This window comes from Chiloscyllium plagiosum, unplaced genomic scaffold (assembly GCF_037043375.1).
Source record: "Chiloscyllium plagiosum isolate Xiang-an unplaced genomic scaffold, Cpla_swu_hap1 HiC_scaffold_7, whole genome shotgun sequence".
NCBI classification, from domain to species: Eukaryota; Metazoa; Chordata; class Chondrichthyes; order Orectolobiformes; family Hemiscylliidae; genus Chiloscyllium; species Chiloscyllium plagiosum.
The window spans coordinates 1,327,274-1,354,511 of NW_028270145.1; the positions used below are offsets into that span (position 1 = coordinate 1,327,274).

At 39.2% G+C, this 27,238-nt stretch overlaps 1 protein-coding gene across 2 annotated transcripts in view; it reads right to left on the minus strand.

Moving 5' to 3' along the window:
- The window catches only part of LOC122551236 (uncharacterized), a 260,766-nt gene that overhangs the window by 42,405 nt on the left and 191,123 nt on the right, over positions 1–27,238 (minus strand). For both annotated transcript variants that reach the window (XR_015757572.1, XM_087988654.1), the window contains exons 27-42: positions 22,946–23,044; positions 22,448–22,501; positions 22,278–22,331; positions 20,892–20,945; positions 20,130–20,183; positions 14,850–14,894; positions 14,663–14,761; positions 13,816–13,923; positions 13,666–13,719; positions 12,731–12,784; positions 12,494–12,547; positions 8,826–8,879; positions 6,733–6,840; positions 6,571–6,624; positions 1,743–1,796; positions 745–906 (exon numbers count right to left, since the gene is read on the minus strand). Coding sequence is in view for 1 of the 2 variants with exons in the window: in XM_087988654.1 (XP_087844780.1) it covers positions 745–906; positions 1,743–1,796; positions 6,571–6,624; positions 6,733–6,840; positions 8,826–8,879; positions 12,494–12,547; positions 12,731–12,784; positions 13,666–13,719; positions 13,816–13,923; positions 14,663–14,761; positions 14,850–14,894; positions 20,130–20,183; positions 20,892–20,945; positions 22,278–22,331; positions 22,448–22,501; positions 22,946–23,044 (1,161 nt within the window). In the remaining variant the exon portion in view is untranslated. The remainder of the gene's footprint in view (positions 1–744; positions 907–1,742; positions 1,797–6,570; positions 6,625–6,732; positions 6,841–8,825; positions 8,880–12,493; positions 12,548–12,730; positions 12,785–13,665; positions 13,720–13,815; positions 13,924–14,662; positions 14,762–14,849; positions 14,895–20,129; positions 20,184–20,891; positions 20,946–22,277; positions 22,332–22,447; positions 22,502–22,945; positions 23,045–27,238) is intronic.

Below are 27,238 nucleotides of genomic sequence, written 5' to 3' on the forward strand. Positions count from 1 at the left end.
AGGGTTTATCTGGGGTGAAAATAAATGGTTGACCAGTAGGAGAATTGGGAGAGTTCTCAATCATTTGAGAGGAAAGCAGATTAAGCCACGGACAGAAGAGTTTCAAGGTTGTTGATGCTACAGGAAGGTTAAAAGGCCTCGAGAGGGATGAAAATTGGACAGGTCAGGAGGTGGGAAAATTGAGTTTCAGAGGTTTGGGGGCTATGGAGGGGAGATTTGAGGCCTTGTATCAGTGGGAGTGTAGGAACGGGGGGTGGATCTGTAAAGTGTCAAGGCTTTTCCAGCTGGATCCAGGAGGTAAATGTGAAGACAACAACCTTCTGAATCCATCAAGTCCTTGCCTTGATAAAACTGCCAAATTCCTCAGCCTCAGGAAACTGAGCTAATGTTGAAAATGTTCGACTCTCAGCCTGGAATTTACACTTGTCTTCTTAAGGTGCATTGTTAAAACCACAAATAAGTATGACTCTGGAAACAGATGTTTCACATTTTAAACTTAAACTTGACCCAAATGCACCTGATTATTTTTGAAGTTAAATTCCACCTGCGTGCACGCATTAAAGAAATATAGATTGCACTTAGCGTGCCTATTTGCAGAATGAGATAATCTCCAAAGCTGAAGAACAAGACAGAATTTTATTTTTAATGATTAAAATATTAATACCGTGCCTCTGTGTAATGGCACAAGTAACACTCTGTACTTGTTAATTTTAGATTATAATTTTAATATTTAATTGTACTTACAGTTGGACCATCATCTCCAGATTCGCCTTTATCACCTGGGGTACCAGGTGTTCCAGGAGGGCCAGGATCACCAGTCTTTCCAGGTGGGCCAGTGTCACCCCGAAGACCTGGGGGTCCTTCTTTACCAGGAGACCCTAAGGGACCGATCGGACCTGGATCACCCTGAGAAACAAAGACAGAAGTAACAGATCATTTCTAATATGCACCAATGTTTTCTTATGTGTCAATTTTTGTTTTATTAGATACTGGCGGAGGGGTGGTGGGGTGGATTGTTGATTTTAATAGAACAGTGGGAGGTCCAGCTCTGGCACACTGTTGGCTGAATTCTATTTAGCAAGAACATTTTCTTTAGCAGCATTGCTTGCTCCTCAGTGATACTGAAAAATACCAGATTAGTACCAAAATCTCCATCTTTCATCCATTGATTCTCATCAATTTTATGCTATGATACTCTTATCATTTCACGTGACTTAAACGCCCACTTGTAGATCTCAGTGTTAAGCCCATGGACACTTAATTCTGAGGGAATATGTGTTTCAGCAGAGATTATCTCCAGCAGTAGCCTGAACACAAGCTAAATGCGATCTAGGGAAAATTCCTTTTTATTATTTCACTATTGAAGTTAATGCCACTCATTTTGCTGTTGACAAGATTATTTAAAAATGAAGCACAAATGAATGTCAAGACTGATTCAATGATGGGTATGTACAGTCAGTTCTATAATGCAATGGTTGCATTGTTGTGCAACCCTGCATTATAGAAAAATCACGCTTTAGAAACAGCACTTAAAAATTTGGCAATGTAAACACGTTACAGCCAACACGCGTTTTAAAAGGTCATGTTTTAGAAATAGCGTCCCTAATTCATCAATCGTATTCCGGTGAATTTGTGTTGACAAAAGCAGGTTATGGTAGAACGATTTATTGGCATAGCCTCCAGCGGAAACTCTCACATTTTATGACCAGTGAAGAATTCCTTCCTCAGCATTCACTACTTACAGTTGGTCCTGGTGGCCCAACTCGACCTGCAGGTCCAGGAAAACCAGTGGCACCCTAGGATTACAGAGGAAATGTTTGTAGTTATCGCCAAGACTGAATGTAGTTTGATAATCTTTTTGAAGGTCTTGTAATTCTCAAATGAACCAAAATTTTATACAATTAACCTGAAGATCTACTATAAATTAGCTGAATAGTAAGAGATTTAATACAATTTAAAGTATAAGATTAGTAATAAAAGGAACAATATTATCAAGTCTGAAAGACATTAAATATGGTGATTGTAGAAACTAAGCACCTAACAACATATAGGAAGGACAGAGCAGCAGATCAGAAAAATAGATTAAACTGTACAGGGGCTATGGTTCGATTATGTCTCAAGCTTAGTTTTAATATTGATCAACAAGTACAAGATGGTGTAGAGAACAGCAAAAGCTCCTCGCACTTAGAACCTGGGGACTGCCTATTGTCAGCAGTGCCTATTGTCAGCAGTGACCAAATCCTACCATTCATAAAATCCTAATTTTTGGATGTATAAAAGCTTAACTAAAAGCTGAAAAGTTCAGGAAAAAGGATGTTTCTGTTAGTAACAAATAAGTAAAGACTTATGTTTTTGAATTAACAATATAAAACAAGATAAATTCTCACACAGAACAAATATTTGGCCCTGATATAGTCATAATTCTTTTTAATGCTTACTCTGGTACACAGGGGTTAGAATATTTGAGCAGGACCACATTATCAGGATGATTAATAAAAATGGACTGATCTCAGTTTGATGTGCTTTTGCTATAACTGCTGTGTCTTATGATCGTATACTCTACAACCACCTGATGAAGCAGTGGTGCTCCGAAAGCTAGTGCTTCCCAATAAACCTGTTGGACTATAGCCTGGTGTTGTGTGATTTGAACTTTGTCCACCCCAGTCCAACACCAGCATCTCCAAATCACCAAAACTTTACTGTGTCTATCCCTGAACCTCCAGCACTAAACTGTTTGAATAAAAACATTTTGAAGGAGTGTTCAGTCAATTGGAGGCCATTTATCTGTCTGGAACCTATCAATAAAATTATGAGAACCAAGAGAGAATATGCTATAGAAGATACTGGAACAAAACAAAAATGCATTTATAAACAAATTGTGTTAAATAGAAACAGTTCAAAGTAAAACTGAGACATAAATTTACCAATACAGAGAATGTGATGGGAAACAAACTGCTGAGAAAGAACAGCTTGAACATTTTTACCTTAATTTAGTGTTTTCTTTAGTTATAAGTGAATGGTTGTTTCACCCATATGTGACTCTAGTCCCATAGAATACAGCTCAGTGTTAAAACCATCTAAATTAGTTTAGCATTTGAAACATTCCACAGAAGATAAGAATATTTCCAGGTGGGCTGATCAATACTGGATTAAGCTTTGGATCAGGCTAAGACTCCGCTAACAACTGCACAGGTGACCTGGGTATACATTATTTAGTCACCAGCAGGTTCCACCAGAAGTGAGGGAATATTGGTCCACAATTGCCTAGAAATGACCTGGTAGTTTGCGAGAACATCTCTGAATTCTATGAGGTGTCATGGTTAAACCCATTGGTGCACTGTGGCTGCAGCATGTTGCACTGCAATAACTCACAAATATTACTTTAACAACATTTCCCAGTCCATTGACTTTGACCACTGTCTTGAGCATCTACAATTTTATCACATTAGTGGCCTCACCTTCAGTTGCCTTAGCCCCAAGCTCTAGAATTCTTTCTCAATACCGCTACATCTCTCTTCTGTTAAGACACTGCTATTTGACCAAGCATTTATCATTTGACCTATATTATCTTGTGTGATTTGGTGGGACAGTTTGTCTTATAACACTCCTATAAATTGTCACAGGATACCTTATTGTATTAAAGATGCTATATGATTGTCCATTATTGTTATTATAGTGAATCAAAGTTGTTATAGAAGGGATAAAATTAAGATAATATAGGTCAAATGATAAATGCTTGGTCAAATAGCAGTGTCTTAACAGAAGAGAGATGTAGCGGTATTGAGAAAGAATTCTAGAGCTTGGGGCTAAGGCAACTGAAGGTGAGGCCACTAAAATGTGATAAAATTGTAGATGCTCAAGACAGCAGAATTAATGAATGCAAATACCTTGGGCAGTTATGGGGATTAGAGGAGATTACAGAGAGTGAGAAACAAGGATATGGAGAGATTTAATGGTAACTACAAGAATTTTAAAATCAAGATGCTGATTGAATGTGTGCCAATGTAAGTCAGCAAAGACAGAGGTGACAGGGGATCAGAACTTGATGCAAGTGAAGTATCAGGCAACAGAGTTTTGGATGACCTTCTACAAAGAGTAGAGCATGGGACAGCAGCCTGGAGTTTGTCAAAATTATCTAAAGGCATGAATGAGGGTTTTAGAAGCAGAGGATCAGAGTCAGGGTGACCAGGAAATGTTACAGAGATGGAAAGAGGCAGTCTTGGGTGGTAGCATAAATATATGATCAGTGGCTCAGCTTATTGCCAAATATAACACATGTGAATTAGGAGCAGGAACACATCTATTGACCCCTCAAACTTGCTCTGCCTTTCATTAAAATTGTAGCTGATCTAATGGTGGCTTCTACAGATTTCTGTCTGCCCGTCATAACCCTGGAGTCCCTTGTCAATCAAAGATCTATTTGAGTCAGCCTTGAACATAATCAATGACTCAGTTTTGTTTGCTCTCTGAGGTATTGAATTCAATGACTAATGACTCTCAGAGTAAAATATGTCTTTGTATTTCCATTATAAATGAGACACACAATTTTTAAACTGTGTCTGTTTGACTCACCCACAAGAATCCACCCTGTCAAGCCCCCTCAGGATCATGTATATTTCACGAAGATTACATCTCATTTTTGAAACTCCAATGGCTGTAGACCCAAATTACTCAACATTTCCCAACAAATGCCATCTTGATTCCAGGAATCAGCACATGAACCTTCTCTGAATTGCTTCTAATGCATTATATCATTTTTTATATATGAAGACCAAAATGGTACACAGTACTCTGGATGTGATCTTACTAAGGCAGAGCTTCGGGAAACAATTTGTTCAGTCATAGACTATTTCTAGGCTAATGATTGAAGTCAGTAGCTAGGGAACAGAGTTTGAAGCAAAGACTGAAAATAAATGGTTTCAGTTTTTCTAATATCTAACTGCGGTAAAATGTCTGCATATCCAGTACGGGATGTTGGATAAGTAATCAGATAAGTTAACAAAAGTAGGAGAGCTGAGAATGGTGATGGTGAGGTAGAGTTAGGTGTCATCAATATATATACACAAAAGAACGGGTGCCCAGTGAACACAGTCTGCAGATTTCTCAGCATCAAACCCAAACAAGCAGACAGAACATGTCCAGAAACGCTAGCCATTCTCCCCTACATCAAAGACATCTCGGAAATGACTGCTAGACTACTCAGACCCCTTGGCATCATGGTAGTCCACAAACCCACCAATACACTAAAACAGCAGCAAATTAACTTGAAAGACCCTATACAGACAACAATCAAAACTAATGTCATTTACAAAATACCATGCAAGGACTGTAACAAACACTACATTGGACAAACAGGCAGAAAACTAGCCACCAGGATACATGAATATCAACTAGCCACAAAATGATATGACCTTCTCTCACTAGTATCCTTACATCCAAATGAGGAAGGACACCACTTTGACTGGGACAACACATCCCATCCTAGGACAAGCCAAACAGAGACACGCACGAGAATTCCTAGAAGCATAGCATTCCAACCGGAACTCTATCAACAAACACATTGAGTTAGACCCCATCTTCCACCCACTGAGAAAAAGAACAGAAAATGACATCACCACAGGAAATGACAACCCAAAGAAGCCCAAACATATAAATAGAAAACAGGCATTATCAGCAGTGCTTCGTCCAGAGGCTTACTGAAGATGTGACCTAGTATGATGATGAAATGTCTGAAAATTAACCTTCCAGCTCAGCGAGCAAGCCTACATTCAGAACCTCAACCTGAGCTATAAATCTTCTCAAAGCTTACTATTACACAAAAATTAAGCTACTCATTTAGATGTTGTTATAAAGAAATATACTCAAGAAATAGGAAGAAGCCAATAGATAGATCCTTGAGGAATAACGGTGCAAAAGCAAGAACAACTGATAGAATCAGTTGAGATGAGCCCTCCTCAACTGGATAACAGTGGAGAGCTATTAGAGAAGGACAGTGTTGTGAACCATACTAAAGCCCACAGACAGCTGAAGAGCAATGGAGAAACGGGTTGGCAGTTTTACTTTGTTACAGTCACAAAGCCTGCAATGTTCTTCACTAACTTCCACCACATCCCAACTCGAATATATGCTGCTCATTTTTAACATTATGCAGTATTCAGCAGTGCAAGAAGAAGCCATCATCTGTGTCAGAGCCAAATGGATGCATAACAAATACAATGTTTCCAGTGTCATCCATTACCCAATAGAAAAAATATAGCCAATAAGGCCTGGTTTTAACTGATGTTTGGATGAGTGCACCAGTTAAACTTCTAAAATATTATTCATGATCAGGTCATAATGTAAATCCCAGAATTATACACAACCACAGAATCACAGTAACTCTACTGCAGAGTTAGAATTAGTGTGTGGAGCATGCTGTGCTATTTGAGAGAACACATTAGAAAATGACAAACCTTCTCTTCTGTTCTCCAACAAAACGCATTTAAAACACTTAGTATGAAAGAAGTCAAGGATTGAAATATTGACAGCAAGTGAAAGGCTGAGAAAATAATACTTGCAAATTCTACTTACAGGTGGTCCCTGTGTGCCACGTCCACCCTTTAGACCTGGGACACCAATAGGTCCCTAAGAAATAAATTAGTGAGAGATAAGTTGAACAATACATTATTTAGAATCATGAAAAAACTATTAATTATTTCTGTCATACGAGTAAGAGCTTCAGCATGTCCTTACTGGTGGACCAGGGGATCCTGCTAGTCCTTGAGGTCCTGGGGAACCAGCATCACCTTTCTGACCTGGCTCACCCGTTTCACCTTTACCTCCAGGCTGTCCATCATTGCCCTGTTTCAAATAAAATTGGGTACTTTAGTGGATAGATGCAGTACAAAAGAGAGAGAAAAAGTACCTTATGGCTGATACATTTTTCAAAACATAATTATACTTATGGAGTCATAGAATCATTCAGCATGAAAACAGACCCTTTGGTCCAACCAATCCATGCAGAACATAATTCCCACCTGCCTCCTCCTGGCCCATATCTCTCCAAACCTTTCCTATTCATCTATCTATCTATCCCAATGTCTTTTAAACATTATAATTGTACCCACATCCACCATCTCACATGCGAGCCACCCTCTTGTGTCTTTTTAAAATCTCTCCCGTCTGATCTTAAAAATGTGCCCCCTCACCTTGAAATCCCCCAGATTTAGGATTTTCAAAGCAGTAGAATAGGATGATATTTCTTTTATTAATCTGCAATAGCTTCTCCAATAGAGAAGAGTTTCCTCATTAGATTTCTTCCTATCTAAATTATATCATTAACAATTTCTTGATGTGTGTTGTTCATTTCTTCATGGTACAAACTGAATGACTAACTGGGAAAAGTCAAGATTGAGACCATCCCACTATTTGGCTCAACATCTCATTACTTAGAGTCATAGATTCATACAGCACAGAAACAGACCCTTTAATCCAACTTATCCACGCCAACCAGACATCCCAAACTGACCTGCTCTCATTTGCCAGCATTTGGCCCATATCTCTCTGAATTCTTCCTGTTTATATACCCATCTAGATGCCTTTTAAATGTTGTAATTGTACCCACCTCTACCATTTCCTCGGGCATCTCATTCCATACATGCACCACCCTCACATCCTTTTTAAGTCTTTCCTCTCTCACCTTAAACCTATGTTCTCTAGCTGTGGATTCCATCACTCTAGGAAAAATACCTTGGTTTATTCACCCTACTATGCCCCTCGTGATTTTATAAACCACTGTAAGATCAACCCTCAGCCTCTGACACTCCAGGGGAAAAGGCCACAGCCTACTCAGCCTCTCCCTCCAGCTCAAACCCTCCAACCCTGGCAATATCCTTGTAAATCTTTTCTGCACCCTTTCAAGTTTAACAACACCCTTCTTACAGAAAGGTGACCAAATTTGTACATATTTCTCCAAAGGTGGCCTCACCAATGTCCTGTGCAGCCATAAGATGATGTCACAACTCCTGTACTCAATATTCTGACTAATTAAAGCATGCCTGCCTTCTTCACCGCACTGTTTACTTGCAACTGCACTTTCAAGGTACTACGCACCTGCATTCCTAAGCCTCTTTGTTCCACAACATTCCCCCAGACCCTGCTATTAAGTGTGTAAGTCCTGCCCTGATTTTCCTTACAAAATGCAGCACCTCGTATTTATCTAAATTAAACTCCACCTGCCACTCCTCAGCCCATTGGGCCATCTGATCAAAGTCACATTGTGCCCTGAAATAATCTTCTTCACCGTTTATACCAGATCTATTTTGGTGTCATTTGTGAACTTACTAACTATACCTCCTATATTCACATCCAAATAATTTATATAAAAAAATGAAAAACAGTGGACCCAGCACCAAGCCCTGTGCCAACCCCTGGTCACAGGCCTCCAGACTGAAGAGCAATCCTCTACCACCATCCTCTATCTCCTACCTTCAAGCAATCATGTATCCAATTTGCTAGCTCCCCGTAGATCCCATGTGACCTAACCTTACTAACCAGTCAACTTTCACACATTAGGAGGTCTTGATTGATAAATGCAGTTTGGCTATTACACAGTTCTGTGCCTTGCAAATAGTGTGTGGCATTAATGACCTTGTGCTGTTACTGTCATTAATAGTAATACCCACATTTTTCATTTGTCTTTATCAACTGAACACCCATAAAACAAATGTATTCAATAAAGTGAAATGATTGATGCGATATTGCTTAACAAACAACAACTGTTAATGTAACATTGTCTTAAAGTAAAGGTGTCATTTAAAATAAATTTATAGACACAGAAAACTCACAGGTGGTCCAGAAAATCCAACAGCACCGGTGGGACCCGTTTCACCACGCGAGCCCTGAGAAAGGAAAATGAAAAGCACAATTTTGAAACTTCTCAGAACAATCAGAGATTTGTAAGGGTATTACTTTTAAGTTTACACAACCCACTCCTGATCTGAAAGTTTCCATCATATTAATACATTTTAAATGAATTGGAGGAATAGGGAAATATCTTTACAACCATTTATAAATTTTAAATTTCAGACCTACTTGTCGCTTCTCTTTAATCAAATGGTTTTAGGGCCATACGTGAGAGTTTAGGTTATAGAAAGATTGGTGGTGAAGATGACCAGGGCAATAACTGTCTTCAGGTTTAGGCATCTTCACAACTCTGGTTATTGTATGTTGACACTATAATCAATTGTACATAATAATCATATTTCAGGTTCTGCTCTTACGTGATCTTACCACATCGTGGAAAGACTGTTATCTACATATGTTTCACTCCTCAAATCAAGTTAATTCCTCCCACACTGTGCCCTTTATGCCCTGTGAGAGCAGCTCAGCTATATCATAGAAAATCTATTCCAGGGACCAAAAGCTTTTACACAACATCTAACCTATTCCTCTGTTTCTTTAGAAGTATGTCTAGTTACCCTTTGAACACATTCATGCTTGCCATAGCCTTTAAAGCGAACACATTTCACAAATTAAATATTTGAATTCCTGTTTACAATTTCCTATTTGGTCTCTCATCCACTGATAATTGAAGCTGGTTCAGTGTTTTCAATTCCATTCATACTCCTTAAATTGTAGATGTGCCTCAACATCAAAATGCAACATGCTCCTTTCTGAGAAGATTCCTCCTCAAACACAATAAAAAAGCCCTGTGTAATCAGGCTGTAGTATTGCACATTCAATCATAGATCCATATTTAATTTGAAGAGGACAAAGTGTAATACATTTAGAGGAGGTACTTGATAAATTTACAGTCAAAACAGGAAGAGGTTAAGGAATGTTGGTAATGTCTGAATGCACCAAGATTTTAACCTCAAAAGATTACAGATAACTTGCCAAGGATCACTCATTAAAATTTTAAAAATATAATTGCTATTACATGTACAAATTACGTTTGGGTACCACGCTATCTAGGGCAGAAAAAACACTGAGATGTGACAAAATAAACCTGCTTTTGTAAATTTAGAATTAAAAATCACACAACACCAGGTTATAGTCCTACAGGTTTATTTGGAAGCTCTAGCTTTCGGAGCACTACTCCTTCATCAGATGGTTGTGGAGCAGGACCATCCTCCAAGGAGGGCTTTGGGACAGGCAACATCGCAAAGTGGCTGAGCAGAGGCTGATAGCCAAGCTCAGTACCCATGGGGATGGCCTCAATCAGGACCTTGGGTTTATGTCACACCACAGGTGGCCCCATTACATTATGCGTGTGCATGTGCATGTGCATGTACACACACACACGCCTATACTCCATCACACGCACACACAATTTACAAGCATGCACACATGCAAATACACACTCTCCCACATGCACTCACACTCACATGCACACACGCACATGCAAAAAACTCACTCTGTCTCTCTGCACGCACGTGCACACACATAAGTCTATGGGGTGAACTTGTATTTGCAGAATCATATTCTATTTTGCTCAAATGAGACACAACCTGTAGGCAGTCAATCCATGTAATATGTTTTAAATTCCACTTTGGAAATAGAACCAATCTGACTTAAGATTGGGATACAGACAGACTCTAACCTCACACCTCTAATGCATTGTCTGTGCTGAGGTGTCACTTTTTATTATAAAACATTAAGTTATCTCGAGAATGTGCCTTAAAAGAAGTTCTAGGATTTATATATTAATGAACTGAAACCTGCTACCCATTCTAAAAGATGAAAGACTAAACAGCAATCTAGGTTTGTTCAATATATCATTTCAGTTGCAAGACACTGTAATCTTTTGCTATAAATTCTGAATCTTATGATCTTGCTCCACAGCTACCTGATGAAGCAGCAGTGCTCCAAAAGCTAGTGCTTCCAAATAAACCTGGTGGACTATAACCTGGTGTTGTGTGAGTTTTAACTTTGTTCACTCTCATCCAACATCAGCTCCTCCACATCAAATTTACAATCATTCAATGCAGCAACGGAGTTTGCAGGAACTGAACAAACTGACATTCAGGTGTCAGCCATCACCAGCCAAGGTTTGTAAAACATACATACTTTGAAAAGTTACCCAAAAGCTCAAAATAAACTAGTTATGTCCGGAATTGTGGGTATGGACTCAAATTTGATGCAGAGGCTGGTTTCCTGCAGCCACTTGAACCTTGCTTGCAAGCACAAGTTTGTGTCAGAGGTTTGTACTGTGTGGATAGCAATCATTTATTGAGATTTTTCCTGAAGTGGCCCATTAATCCAAATAAGTGTAGCTTGCAGTGCATTACAGATTGAGGAGTTTCCAGTAATAGCAGGGACGAAAATAAATCAAGGAAAGTGAAGGAGAAGGTGCTTCTAAACAGAGGCAACCCTTTTTCCAAACTTTTCTAGTGCAATTAGGAAGATGCATTACCTAAAATATTTATTTCTAATATTATTTGCTGGAAATATACACACTATGAGTGAGACATAGATATATCTTGAAATTTTTTTTAAAACAACACATTTCATAGCAAAGGGCAATGTCTGCATTAGCTACAAAGTGGCATTTCTGAAGGACACAAACTGCTTTATGGAGACATAGAGTCTACAGATAACTCAGTGAGGGCACACAACCCAGAAATTGGGTGCACAAAAAGATGCCAAATTTTACTAAGAGATTGAGAGACTACAGAAGCTACAAAGCAAAAAAATCTTTACACTCATTTTTTCCATAAAGCCAAGTGTTTATGATTAGAAGCCCCACTAGAAAACTTCATTGCTCACAGAGTTTTTAGGGAAGAACTCCAATCAATTCTACAGTCTCCAAGAGACTGAGAGAATAACCCTAGCTACGACTACAGAGTGACTGTTCCAGTGAGAAATAACCCAATAACAGCAGCTACATTGGAAAGTGCTCCTTAAAGTCTTGGACAATCTGTGAATAATTTTATTTTCTAACTTTACTTGTTCCTTGGTTAAGTCTTAAACTCTAATACTTTGCAGGGTTTTATCATCTATTCCTGCATGCTTGTAGAATGTTGTATGTGTTGTTTGGTATCATTGGGTAGTTAGACATATTCTAAACCATTTGTTCATAATTTCTGCATCTTTACATCAGTGAGTTTTAGCGAAAAAGAACTCTCTTTACCTGTTAACTTAAAGAACTTGGCTGACTTATTTCTCAGAGCAAAAGTATATTTTTCAAATTGGCAATATTTAAAATTCAAACTACATTGCATTCAACTCAGGAGTGGACAAAGAGAGAAGCCATTTTAGATCTTCGAATTTGGTCATTACAGTAAAAAGTGTGTGCGTATATATTTATGTGTGTGCGTTTGTGTTGGACGGTGGCGTCTGATGGTTGTGTACACCTCTGCTGTGTAGCTATAGCAGCTGTTGAAATAGGGAGGAGCTCGAAGTCTGATCTGCTGCCAGGAGGTCACCTCCAGATGGCTGGACTAGTCCATTTCGCCCTGGCTGAAGATGAACTGAAAGCTAGTTACATTCTGTATTTATAACGTTTACTTACTGGAGACCCACGAGATCCCACAGGCCCAGAAGGTCCAATCGAACCAGGTTCACCCTACAATTCATTGTTTACAAAAAAGGTACCATTAATAAGATAAAAACAGAGCAAAAATCAAGATTTACATTAAATTCTAGTCTATTTGCTTTGTGCCACAAAGTTCCTTGGCACTTATAAATGTTAATAAGATGGTGCAATTGATGTACTGTTTTACTTAAGGTTACCATGATCATTTATTACCTTATCCCCTGCAGGACCAGAAATACCCGGTGGACCAGGAGGACCAGGCAAACCCTGTTGCAAATACATAGTAAAAAATAATCATACCACAATTCTTGACATAATTGACCACAATAAATAACAAAAGGTGGGACATTTTACTCCTTGGGCAGAGTTGAGAGAAACGTAGGTCCTACTGTTTACTCAAAGCTGGGACAAGTGTGAAGGATGGCAGGGAAGAGGAATGGGGAGGGTTTTCAAGTGAAAAACCCAGAAATAAAGGTTCTCCATTTGTTCTGTCGAATTTAATGTTAGGGTATCTTTTTCATTCTGTCAACATACTTCTGGTCTGCCAGTCTGATTAAACAGTCAGCAACTGACTGTTAGAACGTGCACCAGAGAAAATGTTTCTCCCTCCATGGGAGGGACCTCAGGGCCAATACCAACATGGCACAGAATTTTATAGAAATTTACAGCATGCACATAGGTCATTCAGCCCAAAAGGTCTTTGTTGGAATTGATGCTGCACATGAATCTCCATCAATTTAGTTCATCTCAGTCTATCAATAGGTCTCTCAAACACTTTCTCGATCTTGTACTTAGGTATCTTTCATACAGTGGCCCCAAGATGCAATAGTACCAAGGGGTCTGGGAAGAAAAATGGACTGAGGATCTAGCACTTACATCCTGCCCCCAATTGTTGCAGAGGTTAAGAAAGACCAAGCAGAAATAGTCCCAGCAGGTGTAGGGGAAAGATGCACATTTGCAGCACGGAGGTGGCTTTTTGCATGATGCTGTCTCATTATCAATCATCCCACCAACACAATCACCTACCTCAAATGGATCTGTCATGTTAATAATTTTATTTGTAGCACTATTTGCATAGATGTTCTTAAGTTGTGCTAATGAATAGATATCTGCAAACAAAAAGAGAGTAAAATGAAGAGATTGCTTACTCTCGGGCCTTCATTACCCAGACTGCCTTCAGATCCTTTTTCACCTCCTATGCCCTGTCATAGGAGAATAAATACTATTAGACAGGAACTAGGCACTAAATCATTTGAATTAAATATGCTCACACACGTGCAATGCAAGCGGTTACTCACTCTTTCTCCTTTAGGACCTGCGGGCCCGGAAGCTCCTCGTTCCCCTGGCATTCCCTGAAGACCTGGAGGACCTGGATCTCCAAGGCTACCAGCAGGTCCAGGTAAACCCTAAAATGAAAGAAATAATCACCAACATGAAGTATCTCTGATGCGGTGATTAATAGAGTATTCAAGTACGCTTGGTGTAATTTTAGCTCAGTATAACTTAAGTAAATTGTGGTTTCCATTAAAGATTTGCTAACTTTTTATCATATCATCCTGAAGCCAGTATTATAACACCATTAAAGTTGAAATTAGTTTATTATAAGTGAAATGGTGATTCCAAATCCATGGTAAGTAAACACACAGGTTATCGTGACTACATAGGACAAAATTCAATCCTTGGTCTGTTCTGAATCATTTAACCTCATCTGAGACAAAGTAACCATTTGACAAGTGACCTTAACATGCTGATGTTAAGGAAATATATGTCAGGATGATTCTACATCGCAAAAACTACAGTAGTAAGAGTTGACTAAATAGATATCAAGTGGGAACAGGTCTGGACTGAGCTGTTGATGGCTCGTGTCATTATTTACTGGAATCGTACATGAATATTGACCATTTGGGTAAGACACAAAAGGGCCAATAACATCAATGGAATCATAGCAAGTGATACAATGTTTATGAGAGGAATGGAGGGAAATAAAAATTAACTTGCATTTATATTGCACTATCCTACTTCCCTGAGTATCCCAAAATGCTTCTTATTCAATTAATGTTTTTCAAAGTGCAGTCACTATTTTGTACAAGCAAAGAGTAATTCAATGAGTGGAAATTGACTGATGTAATCAGAATATAACAATACCTTAGCTCCATCCTTGCCAGGAGCACCTGGAATACCTCTTGGACCTTGAAGACCTGGAGGGCCAGGTAAACCACGCTCACCTGGAATGCCACGTTCCCCCTACAAGAGTTTATCAAATAATATCAGCAACAGGCTGTTATCTTAAATTCATCCCATATGTTTCACAAAATGTTGCAAGAGTACTTACTCTTGGACCTAACTGGCCTATTGGACCAAGGTCACCTGGGATGCCCTGTGAAGATACAAATGCAGGCAAGAGGGGGTTAACAAAATTGTTTACACAATATACACAATAGAACATCTTCCCAACTCAGCAAGCACGCCCACAATCATGGCATCAATATAACAGTTCCTATTCCTATTCTTCTCTGTAAAATGAAACAAAATACTTCTTACTTTCAGGGCTGAGGTAAAAATGTTAGTTCTCATTTCATTTAAGACTAGCTATAGTTACATGTCATTCCGTTCTAACTATTTTGCCATTTCCTCAATAGTGTGAGCCAACTTCTTACAATTTCCACAATGATAGGATTACATGAATCCATTACCAAACTACAATGATGCAAACATCTTCTGCCATCTCGTGACAATTTCGTAGAGGTAATAAACAAGATGTTGCCAGCATCACCTCAACCCAAGAACAAATAAGGTAAATAATTAAAGTTTCTTATTAGACTAAGTCACACACATTTAAGCCTATATTAACAGATTTAGTTGGATTGAAAAGGCAAGGATAATAAGATGAAGTACATAGAAATACAAGGAAAAAATTCTGAAGTCAAAAATAGTGAACAGGAAACATGATGAAACAGTAAATTAAAATAAAATAGATGCTGGAAGTCAGAAATAAAACCAGAAATTGCCTGGAAAACTCAGCAGGTCTGACAACATCTGTGGAGAGAAAGCAGAATTAATGCTTTGGGTCCAGTGATCCTTCTTCAGTTTCTGTTTATCTAACAATCAAACAGTGACTGGGTTGAAAACATATGAAATGAAACAAATCTAAAATAAAAAAAATCTAAAATAAATCCTGTGTGTAAAGGCAGAGAGAACGTAATTATTTTTTTAAAAGAAAAGTGATGATAAATAACATACAACATGTAGGAGAACAGAAATTATCCAAGGATAGGCTAAAAGAGAAATTACTGCTGCAAGAACAACCTTTTGCATTGGTACTGTCACATTTTGAGGGGGTTCTAAGAAAAGGCTATTCAGATTTTAGTTTCGCTCCAATCACTTGACTCTGATTTCCCAGAAAAATGCTTTGCAATTTGTAATGTAGTACAGGGAACATTTTAATTGCCCGTAGGATATTTACTTATTCCATTATATTATTCCTTAATAATTAGTCAAAATGATTCTATACACAGAATCATGGAGTCATAGAGTGATAGAGCACAGAAACAAACCCTTTGGTCCAACTTGTCCATGCTGACCAAGTTTCTCAAATCAAACTAGTCTCATTTGCCTGCATTTGGGCCATATCCCTCTAAACCTTTCCTATTTTTGTAACTATCTAAACATCTGCTAAATGTTGTAACTGTACCTGCATCTACCACTTCCTCTGGCAGTTCATTCCGTGTATGAACCACCCTTGGTGTGAAAAAGTTGCCCATTGGATCCATTTTAAATATTTCTCCTCTCATCTTAAAAATATGCCCTCCAGTTTTGATCTCACCAACTCTAGGGAAATATCTTTGCTATTCACCTTAGTAGGTACATTTGAGTTATACTGATTAAATTGGTTTGTTAAAGTTAAATTCTTTGTTATTTGTTCATTTCATTGGTCAGTATTCAATACATTTCTGAACTATTTTAAAATTATTTCCTGTGTGTTTAAAAATATCTCCATAAATAAACCAGAGGTTTTCTCTTTCTGGACTGAAACAGAAAAGATATTGACTGTTTACTTCATCACCACAAGGTTTTGACTTTGTCCATAAAGTATGTTTCTGAGTATAGGCATTTTTTCTGTTTGCTTGTTTTTAGAAGAAATCTATGAGTAAACTCAACATATTTGTGTTATTGCTATGCTAAGCAAACTTTTACACACTTGTTTGGCCATTACAACTAAAACCAGGCATTAAGAACAAATAATTGGCTACCCCACTGTTGAGAACTAAGCTAGCAAGAAACCTAAGTATGTGCTCCTTCCATCAGGTCATGTAATTGAAATATAAAAAATAATCTATAAAACCTAGATGTGAACCTCCACATTTCCTGGCCAGACCTGAACCCAAGAACCTACAGCGATCACTAAATGGATAAGGAGTTCTATACCTGTACCATTCATAAAATGAGCTGAAAACATGCAATTACAAATGGCCAAAGAGTAGCATCAACACTCTGTGTTTTAGCTCCATTCAGCTGGGACCTTCCCATTTCTTGCAGGGTAATGTAATTAAAACTGATGGGTCTTAAGTGGAAATGTTGCTTTTCAATATTTCTCTGAATTTTATCAGAATTGAATTCAGCCACTGTGGCACAGAGCAAATCATTAAATTTTAACCTACCTGATGTAATTTATTTACAGTAGACTTCAATATGAAATTTTTAAGTTTGATTGTAGGAATAAGCATTAACTGAGTGTATTTTTGTAAGAATTTTATTGAACTCAGTGGGTCGAACATGAGCTTACCCAGTTTGCCTGATGCAGGAATTGTAACCTGCCTGTACTGAATCTGTTGGAGAAAAGCAGCAAGTAAAGTTGGTCCATTATCACTGTGGCTATCACCTTGTACTGAACATTTGACAAGATGCTGGGTGACTGTGCTCTGCAGGGGATTGAATAGCAGTGTACTCATAATACATGGTGCAACCAGCTTTCTAATCTGAAAGGCAGTTTATCCCTTTAAATGGAGGCTGCACTGAATAATATTGCTGTATTTTAGAACATGAAAAATGTTGCATCAAGGCAGAGAGAGGTTTCCAAAAGAAATAGATCACTAAGTAGTAGTGCAGCAAGTGGGCAAGAGGAGAGATACTATGGTGCCAGAAATGGTCAGAAAGACTATCCTGAGATGGGAATAAGAACAAGTGAACAGAGAGGCTAACTCCTAGAATCTGGATCTGACAGCAGCAGTACAACACGATGTATGATTTCCTCATGTGGCTGGTTGAGGTCAACGAGTTTAACGACAACTCTACCCAACACACCACCAACTGTTCCCACTCCTCAGTGCACTCATCCTGGTTACTCACCCATCAGCACGCCTCCCCCCCCCCCACCCCCCCCGGCAATCAAGAGTCCAGATATTCCACATTGCCCTTCCATCCCTACCAATGCCGCCAGGCTCACAGTTACCTCTTACTGTTTCTACGGATCCCTAACCTTTCAGTTCGGCCAGGCATGTCATTCCAACACAGCATTGCACAATCACTGACACGTTTCCCTTCTCTCTTACAAGGCAAAATGATATGCAAGAGAAGGGGGTCATAGCCAAACTGACTGGGAACAAGAATGCCTGTCCTTCCTGAGCTCGATAGTGCAGAAGGTACTTTGCATCTTGAGCCCACATGTACAACAGCCCATGTCATTTGGCATCACTTAGACAATTGAGGAGACAGCACATTTCGGTTTTCTGGCACTTTCTCAACATCCAGCTCACTCTCATCATCATCCTGCAAGCTGCAGGTGATGTGACCGTGAACCTTTTGTTTCTCAACCTCATTCTGACTCACCAAGCTTCCTGCTCTGATTTATTCCTTTAAGGTGCCCAACAAGTGCCACATACTCAGCCGGCGTAGCTCAAGGAAAAGGCAGTATATAGGGTGGGGTGAAGCAGTACTAGCACTTGGTTTGCCACTCACAGCCTCTAGTTCAGCTACTCTTCTCTTACAAGATGAATCTGGCCCACAGTCTGGACCAGCAGGTGGTAAGTCACTGTGTACAAGTGTACAAGCAGTCAGACCAGGAGTTAAAGATGGTTCATCTCCCAGATCACAGGGTGGCAAAATCACAGCTGGGCTGTGCTGCCAAGGATTCAGGTGTGAGCTTCGATAGGGCAGCATTCAAAAGATGGACATAAACACTGGCTTGCCAGCCTGCTATCACTGAAGAAGGGCCTGTGCCCGAAACGTCGAATCTCCTGTTCCCTGGATGCTGCCTGACCTGCTGTGCTGTTCCAGCAATAAAGTTTCAAGCCTGCTATCACTGACAAGGAGCATGGAACATTCTTGCTCCAACTTAGCAGAGGACTATGTACAGAAGCCACCATCTCCACACCCTCTTGCCCATCTTCTCTGTTATCCTGCAGATCCAAGGGCACTACAGCTATTGCCCCACTAATCTGCCACAGCACAAAGCCTCTGGCCAGGAGAAACAGTGTCTGGAAGCAGCATTCATTGCTTTCAGCTAAGGTCCTTTTCTTGGAAGGAAACCTGTCTTCAAGAGCCACTGGCCAATTGATGGCCTGTGACGCTGTCGCTCCAGGAGCACCACCCAAGAGTAATGGCCATTGCTGAGACTACAGGGAGAAGACCAGATATGTCCAGGGCCACGCCATCTCAGCAAGGGTATTCAAGGGGCACAAAGGCAGTGAAGACTGGATTGGAGAGGAGGGTTAAAAATGGGGAGTAGTCTTTGGGGAAAATACCTCCAATTATCCCGAGGGGCCACAAAGAAGAAGCCCAACAACCCTTATCCGTAGCCGGACACCAGTCTATGCAAATAGACTTCCTGCAAGGTGTGTGCCTCCCTGTTATGGAGGTAAGTGGAGAGGAAGTGTTGAGTCCCTTGAACAACTATTCATTTAACACTTTAGGACTTTGAAAGGAACGTTGGTAACTGGGCCACCAAACCACCCTCCATACCTGATGACATTTCAGACAGGTCGGGGAAAGCTAGGGGTTTAGTCAGCAGGAAGGCCACCCACTGGATTTTACGTACACCCCTCGACTTCCCATCTTCAAACTCGCTGGCACTGGAGTATAATATCCAGCCCCTTGTTTAGACAGGGCACTTAATCCTCTCGCCTTCCTTTCAGGAAGTCCGCAGCACTATCTGAAAAATATTTTTAAATCTCCAAACTTCTTCAGACACACTCCAGAGTCCTTCCAATAGCATTTTTGGAGTAGTGAGACGTTCTTCAAAATCACCTGATCTGTGCGTTTGGCGCCCAAGCATTGATTCAGGATCCAATCAAAACAGTTTTTTTTTTGCAAAGTGATATTTGGATTTGTTCAATGGACCTGTATGGTCCAAATAGGAGGCCCAATGTCACTTTAGCTGATAAGGCTGTGAGATCTCAGCATCAGGCATGTGTCATTCCTCTTGTCACATATACTGCCCTCTATGCAACCAACTTCTCAAGAGGGCATGCCAGGGGTACTGTCCTGATACAAATGGTAATGCAGCACATGCAATCAAATGCAATCCCAATATAGTTGTGTTAATACCATATCAAAGAAAGAGAAGATATCATTTGGATGATGTCTTTCTGACATTTGAAATCAGATCTTATCTTACCTCATTGCCAGGCTTGCCAGATTCACCAGGAGGACCGGGAGGTCCAGGCAAACCCTAAAGCAATTAATACATACAAATTAAAGTCACATATATTGCAACTTAATTATCACTGCCTATGGATTTCATTTATCATATTTAATAACCAAACTTTCTTTGGCCCTGTGAAGAAATATATGTTTGGTTATAGGTTTTTACAATGAGAAAATGAACATGATATCTCAAACACATTATTTGATATTTTCAAGATGGAAATAAAAACTTTCATTTATATAGCACAATTCACATTAACTGTTCCTATGCACTTTACAGCTAACAAAGGTCTCCTTTGAAGTTTAGCCACTATTGTCACGTGGAGTACTAGCAGCTAATTTGCATGCAATAAGATTTCACAAACAGCAACGTAATAATGGCTCAATAGTTTGTTTTAGTGATTTTGAGTGAGGGTCCTTCAGGATAACAGTCCTATTTTTATTTTAAATGATACTGTGGGATATTTTACATTCACTTGACAGTGCACAATTTAACTTTGCATCTGATGGATAGCATCTCTGACAGTGTAACACTCCCACAGTAACTCAGAGATGAAAATTCTGAGGCATTGCTAACCAGATCCACAAAACCTTATGTCAGACCTGGTCAAAATTTACATTAGTAGGTTTATGTGATCTAAGGTACCAATTTTTTATTTTTTTAAAAAATTATGTACTGCAAGGATGTATAGTTATACCACAGAATGCAATAAAATATATTCCTTGAACATACCTGGAATCCAGGAGGACCAGGGGGGCCTTGTTCTCCTCTATCTCCAGCTTGGCCCTGAGCAAAACAACAACATATATAACACAAGGAATGATTTACTTTTGTGCTGTTGACAGCAAAGTCATAATTTCTTCCTTTATAAATATTTCACTATCAACACCACATAGTTCAGATAGTTTCACTAAAACAATTTAAAAAAAAATTGTATAGCTGTTTATTGCTCAATGTGATATTCTTGGAAATATTAAGATTTCAAATATTATTTTAAAAAGCATGAATTAACAGCTTCTGACAAAAATAAATCCTATTTAATATTGTCATTTCTGAGGCAATGGTTATATTTATTATAAATAAATGTACATTAGAATTTTTTAAAATTCAGTCATGAGATGTGGCATCACTGGTTTAGCCAGCGTTTATTGCTTGTCCATAGTTGCCCTTTACACTATAATGGTGAGCTACCATTTTTGAACTGCATGAAGGCAGATCTACCGTGCCATGAGAGGCACAATTCCAGGATTTTTGACCCAATGTCAATAAAGGAATTGTGACATATTTCAGGATGGTGAATGGCTTGGAAGGGAACTTGGAGATGGTGTCGTTCCAATGTATCTGCTGCCTTTGTCCTTCTAGATTGTAGTGGTTATCAGTTTGGAAGGTAATGTCGAAGAAGCCTTGGTGAATTTCTGCAGTGTACTTTGTAGGTAGCACACACTACAACAACTGAGGCTGTGATGCCAATCATGTGGGCTGCTTTGTCCTGAATGGAGTCAAGCTTCTTGAGTGTTGTTGGAGCTGTAATCATCCAGACAAGTGGGAAATATTGCATCCTAGTCCTGATGTATGCCTTGTAGATATGGACAGGCTATGGGGTGTCAAGAGATGAGTTATGTGCTGCTGGATTCCCAGACTCTGACCTTTAACCATTATATTCATATGGCCAGTTCAGTTTGACTTCTGGTCAATGGTGACCCCGAGATGTTGATAGTAGGAGATTCAGTGATGGTAACACCCATTGACTGTTAAAGGCAATGGTTAGTTTTTCTCTTATTGGAGATAATCATTGCCTGATATTTGTATGGTGTGGATGTTAGTTACTTGTAAAGACATAAATGGAACTCTAAAACCATCATGCACAAATGGTACTGGCATACTTAAGCCTGAAGAAAACGATGACATCTATCCTCAATTAAAGCAATGTTTCGAAGAATGTCTTTGCATAACGAAAATTAGATCACTTTCCAGTTTTTATTGCCCTATTGCATTAAGAAGATGACAATAGCTTTGATTTTGTGAATATTAATGAACAGATTCCTGCTAAGAAGTGGGCATAGAATCTAACCAGATTCTGCCTTAAAGATATGTGTCCAAACAATGCCTGATACTTACCATTGGACCAATGTGACCTTGAGGTCCAGCTTCGCCATCTTTGCCAGGTGTACCCTAACACAATCATGGAAGAAGAAGCACAATCTAAGAATGAAATGTCCTTACTTTTAAAACTTCATGAGAGTACTTTGTAAAAATATTCTGTAAATTGTTAAGAACATGTTACTTACTCGCTGACCGGGAGCACCAGCAGGACCCTTCTCACCTGTCTTACCAGGATCGCCCTACAGTAAAAATACAAGGGTATTAATAGTAGTCAGAAAAGTAGGTGAAGCCCATCTGTGCTGGCAGAATGTGGCTGTCTGCATAACAATGTACAGGTACATGGATAGTTCTGTTTCAAGTTTTAGGCTTCTTTTTCAATGTAATTACAAATCAAAATTTGAAGTACACTATAAAGTTTCCACGTTTTTTGCATTATTATCAAGTTAGTTGACACTGTTGATATTAATAGTGAGTTTACTTATAAGCAAGCTGCAAACCAATTATCCGAAAATGGTTTAAATATGTCCTGACAAGACAGTGCAAGCTATCCAGTGCCAAGAAATAAAAGTTGCCCTCACAAGATGTTGGGATTTGATCTAAATCATGTTAATGATTGATAGGTGTAAAGTTCAATCAGGAAATATCCTGATATTTCTGCAAAGAACAAAACATTTCTCACTTACGCTATTACCCCTTGGTCCTACTGTACCCATGGAACCAGGTGAACCTCTTAGCCCTGTTGGTCCAATAGGGCCTGTGCGTCCTTCCTCTCCTGGAGAGCCCTGGTAATTCAAACAGTGAAAGAAATTAAAAATGTATCTCTTTGGTTGGGATCTTATCTTATAAATGATGTGTTCCAGACACAGGATATATTATCATCATAAAAAAAAGTGTGCTGGATTAAATATTTTTAATTTAGTGACAATGTCTTCTCGATACTATGGGTCCCAACATTTCATTAAAATCCTTTTTCCTAGAATTTTACAACCCAAAAGGTTACCATTTTCTCAATCATGCCTTTGCCAGATCTTTGGAAAAGCTGTCTGGTTGTTCATACTTTAATGCTCTTTCCCTTCACGCCTCAGGATTCTGCCTTTAAAGATGCTAAAATCCAGGCAAAGCTTTTAATATTCTGCAAAATCACCCATTGAACAGGAAGGATATCAAATGAGCGTAGGAAAAATGACTGATGAAACAATGACCAAACCCAAAAATTATTATTTTTTATTTCCTTTTGAAAATGGGAAGCTTGTTAGTACAATAATCTTGTGAAGACAATGTGATTCTACACTGCTAAAAAGGTGAAAATGGAACTTGGAAGCAGTCAAATATCTCAAATTAAGAAGGACAAAGGAAGGAGTTTGGTATTCCCAAAATTTGTTTTTATGATCTAGACATACTTTCAATGCCATAAATAAAAGCTACACCACATTCATCATATGTAAGATTTAAGGGATTTTATAGTGACACCAATCATGTGAAAGGCCAAAACTAGTTATTTCTATTTGATTGCAGTCCATGGGGACTTCAGCAGCATGTTTATGGGAAAGCATAGAATCATCACCTAATTTCTGCACTTACTACACATTTATGAACTTCAGAATTTGATATTAGTTTCAGAGGAATAATAGCAGCAAATGGTGATAAGTTGACTATCATCACTACCTCAAATTTCAAGTATATATTTACTACAACTTGGCTTTATCACAGCTTAGCAAGGAATACTCCAGATACAAACAAAAATTGAAATTGCCGGAGAAGTTCAGCAGATCTGGCAGTATCTGTGGAGAGAAAGCAGAGTTAATGTTTTGAGTCCAGTGGTTCTTTTTCAGAATTGATCATAGCTAGGAAATGGTGGTGTATATGCTGAAGACAGGACATGTGCAGGGAATGTGGAGGAGGATAGATCGAGATGCAGTCCGGAAAGAGAGAGAGGGAAAAACAGTAAAGCAGCTGCACCAATTTTGTGGGCGGCAACGTGGCACAGTGGTTAGCACTGCTGCCTCACAGCGCCAGAGACCTGGGTTCAATTCCCGCCTCATGCGAGTCTGTGTGGAGTTTGCACATTCTCCCAGTGTCTGCGTGGGTTTACTCCGGGTGCTCCGGTTTCCTCCCACAATCCAAAAAATGTGCAGGTTAAATAAATCGGCCATGCTAAATTGCCCGTAGTGTTAGGTGAAGGGGCAAACGTAGGGGTCTGGGTGGGTTGCACTTCGGCGAGTCGATGTGGACTTGTTGGGCTGAAGGGCCTGTTTCCACACTGTAAGTAATCTAATCTAATCTAATCAGACAAAGGAATGGATGATAGTATGCTGGGGAGAAAGAAAAGCTGGTAATGGGGACCATTAATACAGGTCGCTCTGGTATAATGCCAGTTTCATTAACATGAATTGGCTATAATGTGATTAATGAATTGTGGACACTCTTTGGATAACATAAACTTTCTACTGAATTGGTATAGCAATTTTCTATAGCGATCTTGTATAGAGTGATTTTCTGTAGTGATTTTCTATGGTGCGGGGTTGCAGAGGAACATAACTGTCATGTTATAGCAGAATGAGCTGTAGATGAAAACGGGTTGGCTGAGCTGCAAGTAGGGCCTGGGGTGCAGTGATGGGTAAAAGACATGGAAGAAGATGCTCAGGCTCTAAAATTATTGAAGTCCATATTGAGTCCTGAAGGCTGCAGCGTGCCCAAGCATAAATGAAATGCTCTTCTTCCAGCTTGCGCTGAGTCTAGGTTGATTGGGAAGAGGTTAGAAGAGATGGATCACACTTGACTAAACTGCTTGAACTTTTGAGGTAACAAAGATTCAATAAGCATAATGCAACTGATGTGTATTTTCAGAAAGTGTTTGATTTAGTGTCACACATGAGACTTTAAAAATGTTATTGGTCATGGAATAAAAGGGACAAAGAGACATAGAAAATAGGAGCATTATCTTTCACCTGTACTTCAAGCCAGTTCTGCCATGTATCGGGACCATAGCTACCATCTAACTCAACAGCATGATCTAATTTTGCCTTCATGCCTTTTGTATCCTTTAGCTCCAAGTGCCATATCCTACTCCTTCTTGAAACCATGTAATATTTTGAATATACAATAATATTTTAAATTCTAGAACACATTCTGAAGAACCACCTCTGGACCACAAACGTTTAATCTGTTTCTCTCTCCACAGGTGCTGCCATATCTGTTGAGACTTTTCCAACAATTTCTGTTTTTGTTTCAGATTTCCAGCATCTGCAGTTCATGGTTTTTTAATATTTTGATCTCAATGGCTTTCTGCAGTAGCAAAGTCCAGATGCTGACTACTGTCTGGGTGAAGAGATTTCTCCTCATCTCAATACTAAATAGTTTAGCCTGTGTCCTTAGACTGTGACCCCTGGCTCTGGGTTCTTCCAACTATTGGGAACATCCAAAATATGGAAAAATAAACATATTCAAGTTATCATTTGGAATTTTTACAGAAATGCTTTGCTTAATAGAGCACTTGGTAACTTAAAAAAACATACTAATGATAAGAGCTGAAATAAAGCTTTACTTCAGCTCTGAAGAAATCATCTAGACACGAAACGTTAACTTGCTCTCTCTTCATGGGTGCTGTCTGACCCGCTGTGATCTCCAGCATTTGTTGTTTTCAGTGTAATTTCCACCATCTGTTACAATTTATTCCGAGAAAACAAACTCCATCAGTTCCTGTAATATTTTTAGACTTCATTGTTGACATTTCCCAAGTTCTGTTATTACTTAGCGAGTTTTGAGAAGATTTGTAGCTCAGGTTGAGGTTTTGGATGTAGGTTTGCTCACTGAGCTGCAAGGTTCATTTCCAGATGTTTCGACACCATACTAGGTAACATCTTCAGTGGGCCTCAGGTGAAGCAATGCTGAAAATTCCTGCTTTCTATTTATATGTTTGGGTTTTTTGGGTTGGTGATGTCATTTCCTGTTATTACTGCTTAGCTGACTTGCAAAAGCACCAAGAACATCTACCTGGAGCTGAGGGAGAGTTTATTATCTTGGATTTGGTTAGGTAATAAAAGGTTGTTTGCTTTTCTAACAGACTGATCACAATGGAATTAGAAATATTTGAATGCATTTCATGAACTGCAAGTTTTTGTAGTGTATCAAGTGAGTATGAGCTCTATTTTGTAAGAAGTGATTTTAAAATCTTCACATTTTGTCATTTACGTAAATGATTTTGATGCGAGCATAGGAGGTACAGTTAGTAAGTTTACAGATGACACCAAATTAGAGGTGTAGTGGACAGCGAAGAGGGTTACCTCAGATTACAACAGGATCTTGATGAGATGGGCCAATGGGCTGAGAAGTGGCAGATGGAGTTTAATTCAGATAAATGCAAGGTGCTACATTTTGGGAAAGCAAATCTTAGCCGAACTTATACACTTAATGGTAAGGTCCTAGAGAGTGTTGCTGAACAAATAGACCTTGGTGTGCAGGTTCATATCTTCTTGAAAGTGGATTCGCAGGTGGATAGGATAGTGAAGAAGGCATTTGGTATGCTTTCTTTTATTGGTCAGCGTATTGAGTACAGAAGTTGGGAGGTCATGCTGAGGCTGTACAGGACATTGGTTAGGCCACTGTTGGAATATTGCGTGCAATTCTGGTCTCCTTCCTATCAGAAAGATGTTGTGAAACTTGAAAGGGTTCAGAAAAGATTTACAAGGATGTTGCCAGGATTGGAGGATTTGAACTACAGGGAGAGGCTGAACAGGGCTGTTTTCCCTGGACCGTCGGAGGCTGAGGGGTGACCTTATAGAGGTTTACAAAATTATGAGGGCCTGGATAGGATAAATAGACAAAGTCTTTTCCCAGGTGTGGTGGAAGTCCAGAAGTAGAGAGCATAGGTTTAGGGTGAGAGGGGAAAGATATAAAAGGGACCTAAGGGACAACTTTTTCACGCAAGAGGTGGTACGTGTATGGAATGAGCTGTCAGAGGAAGTGTGGAGGCTGGT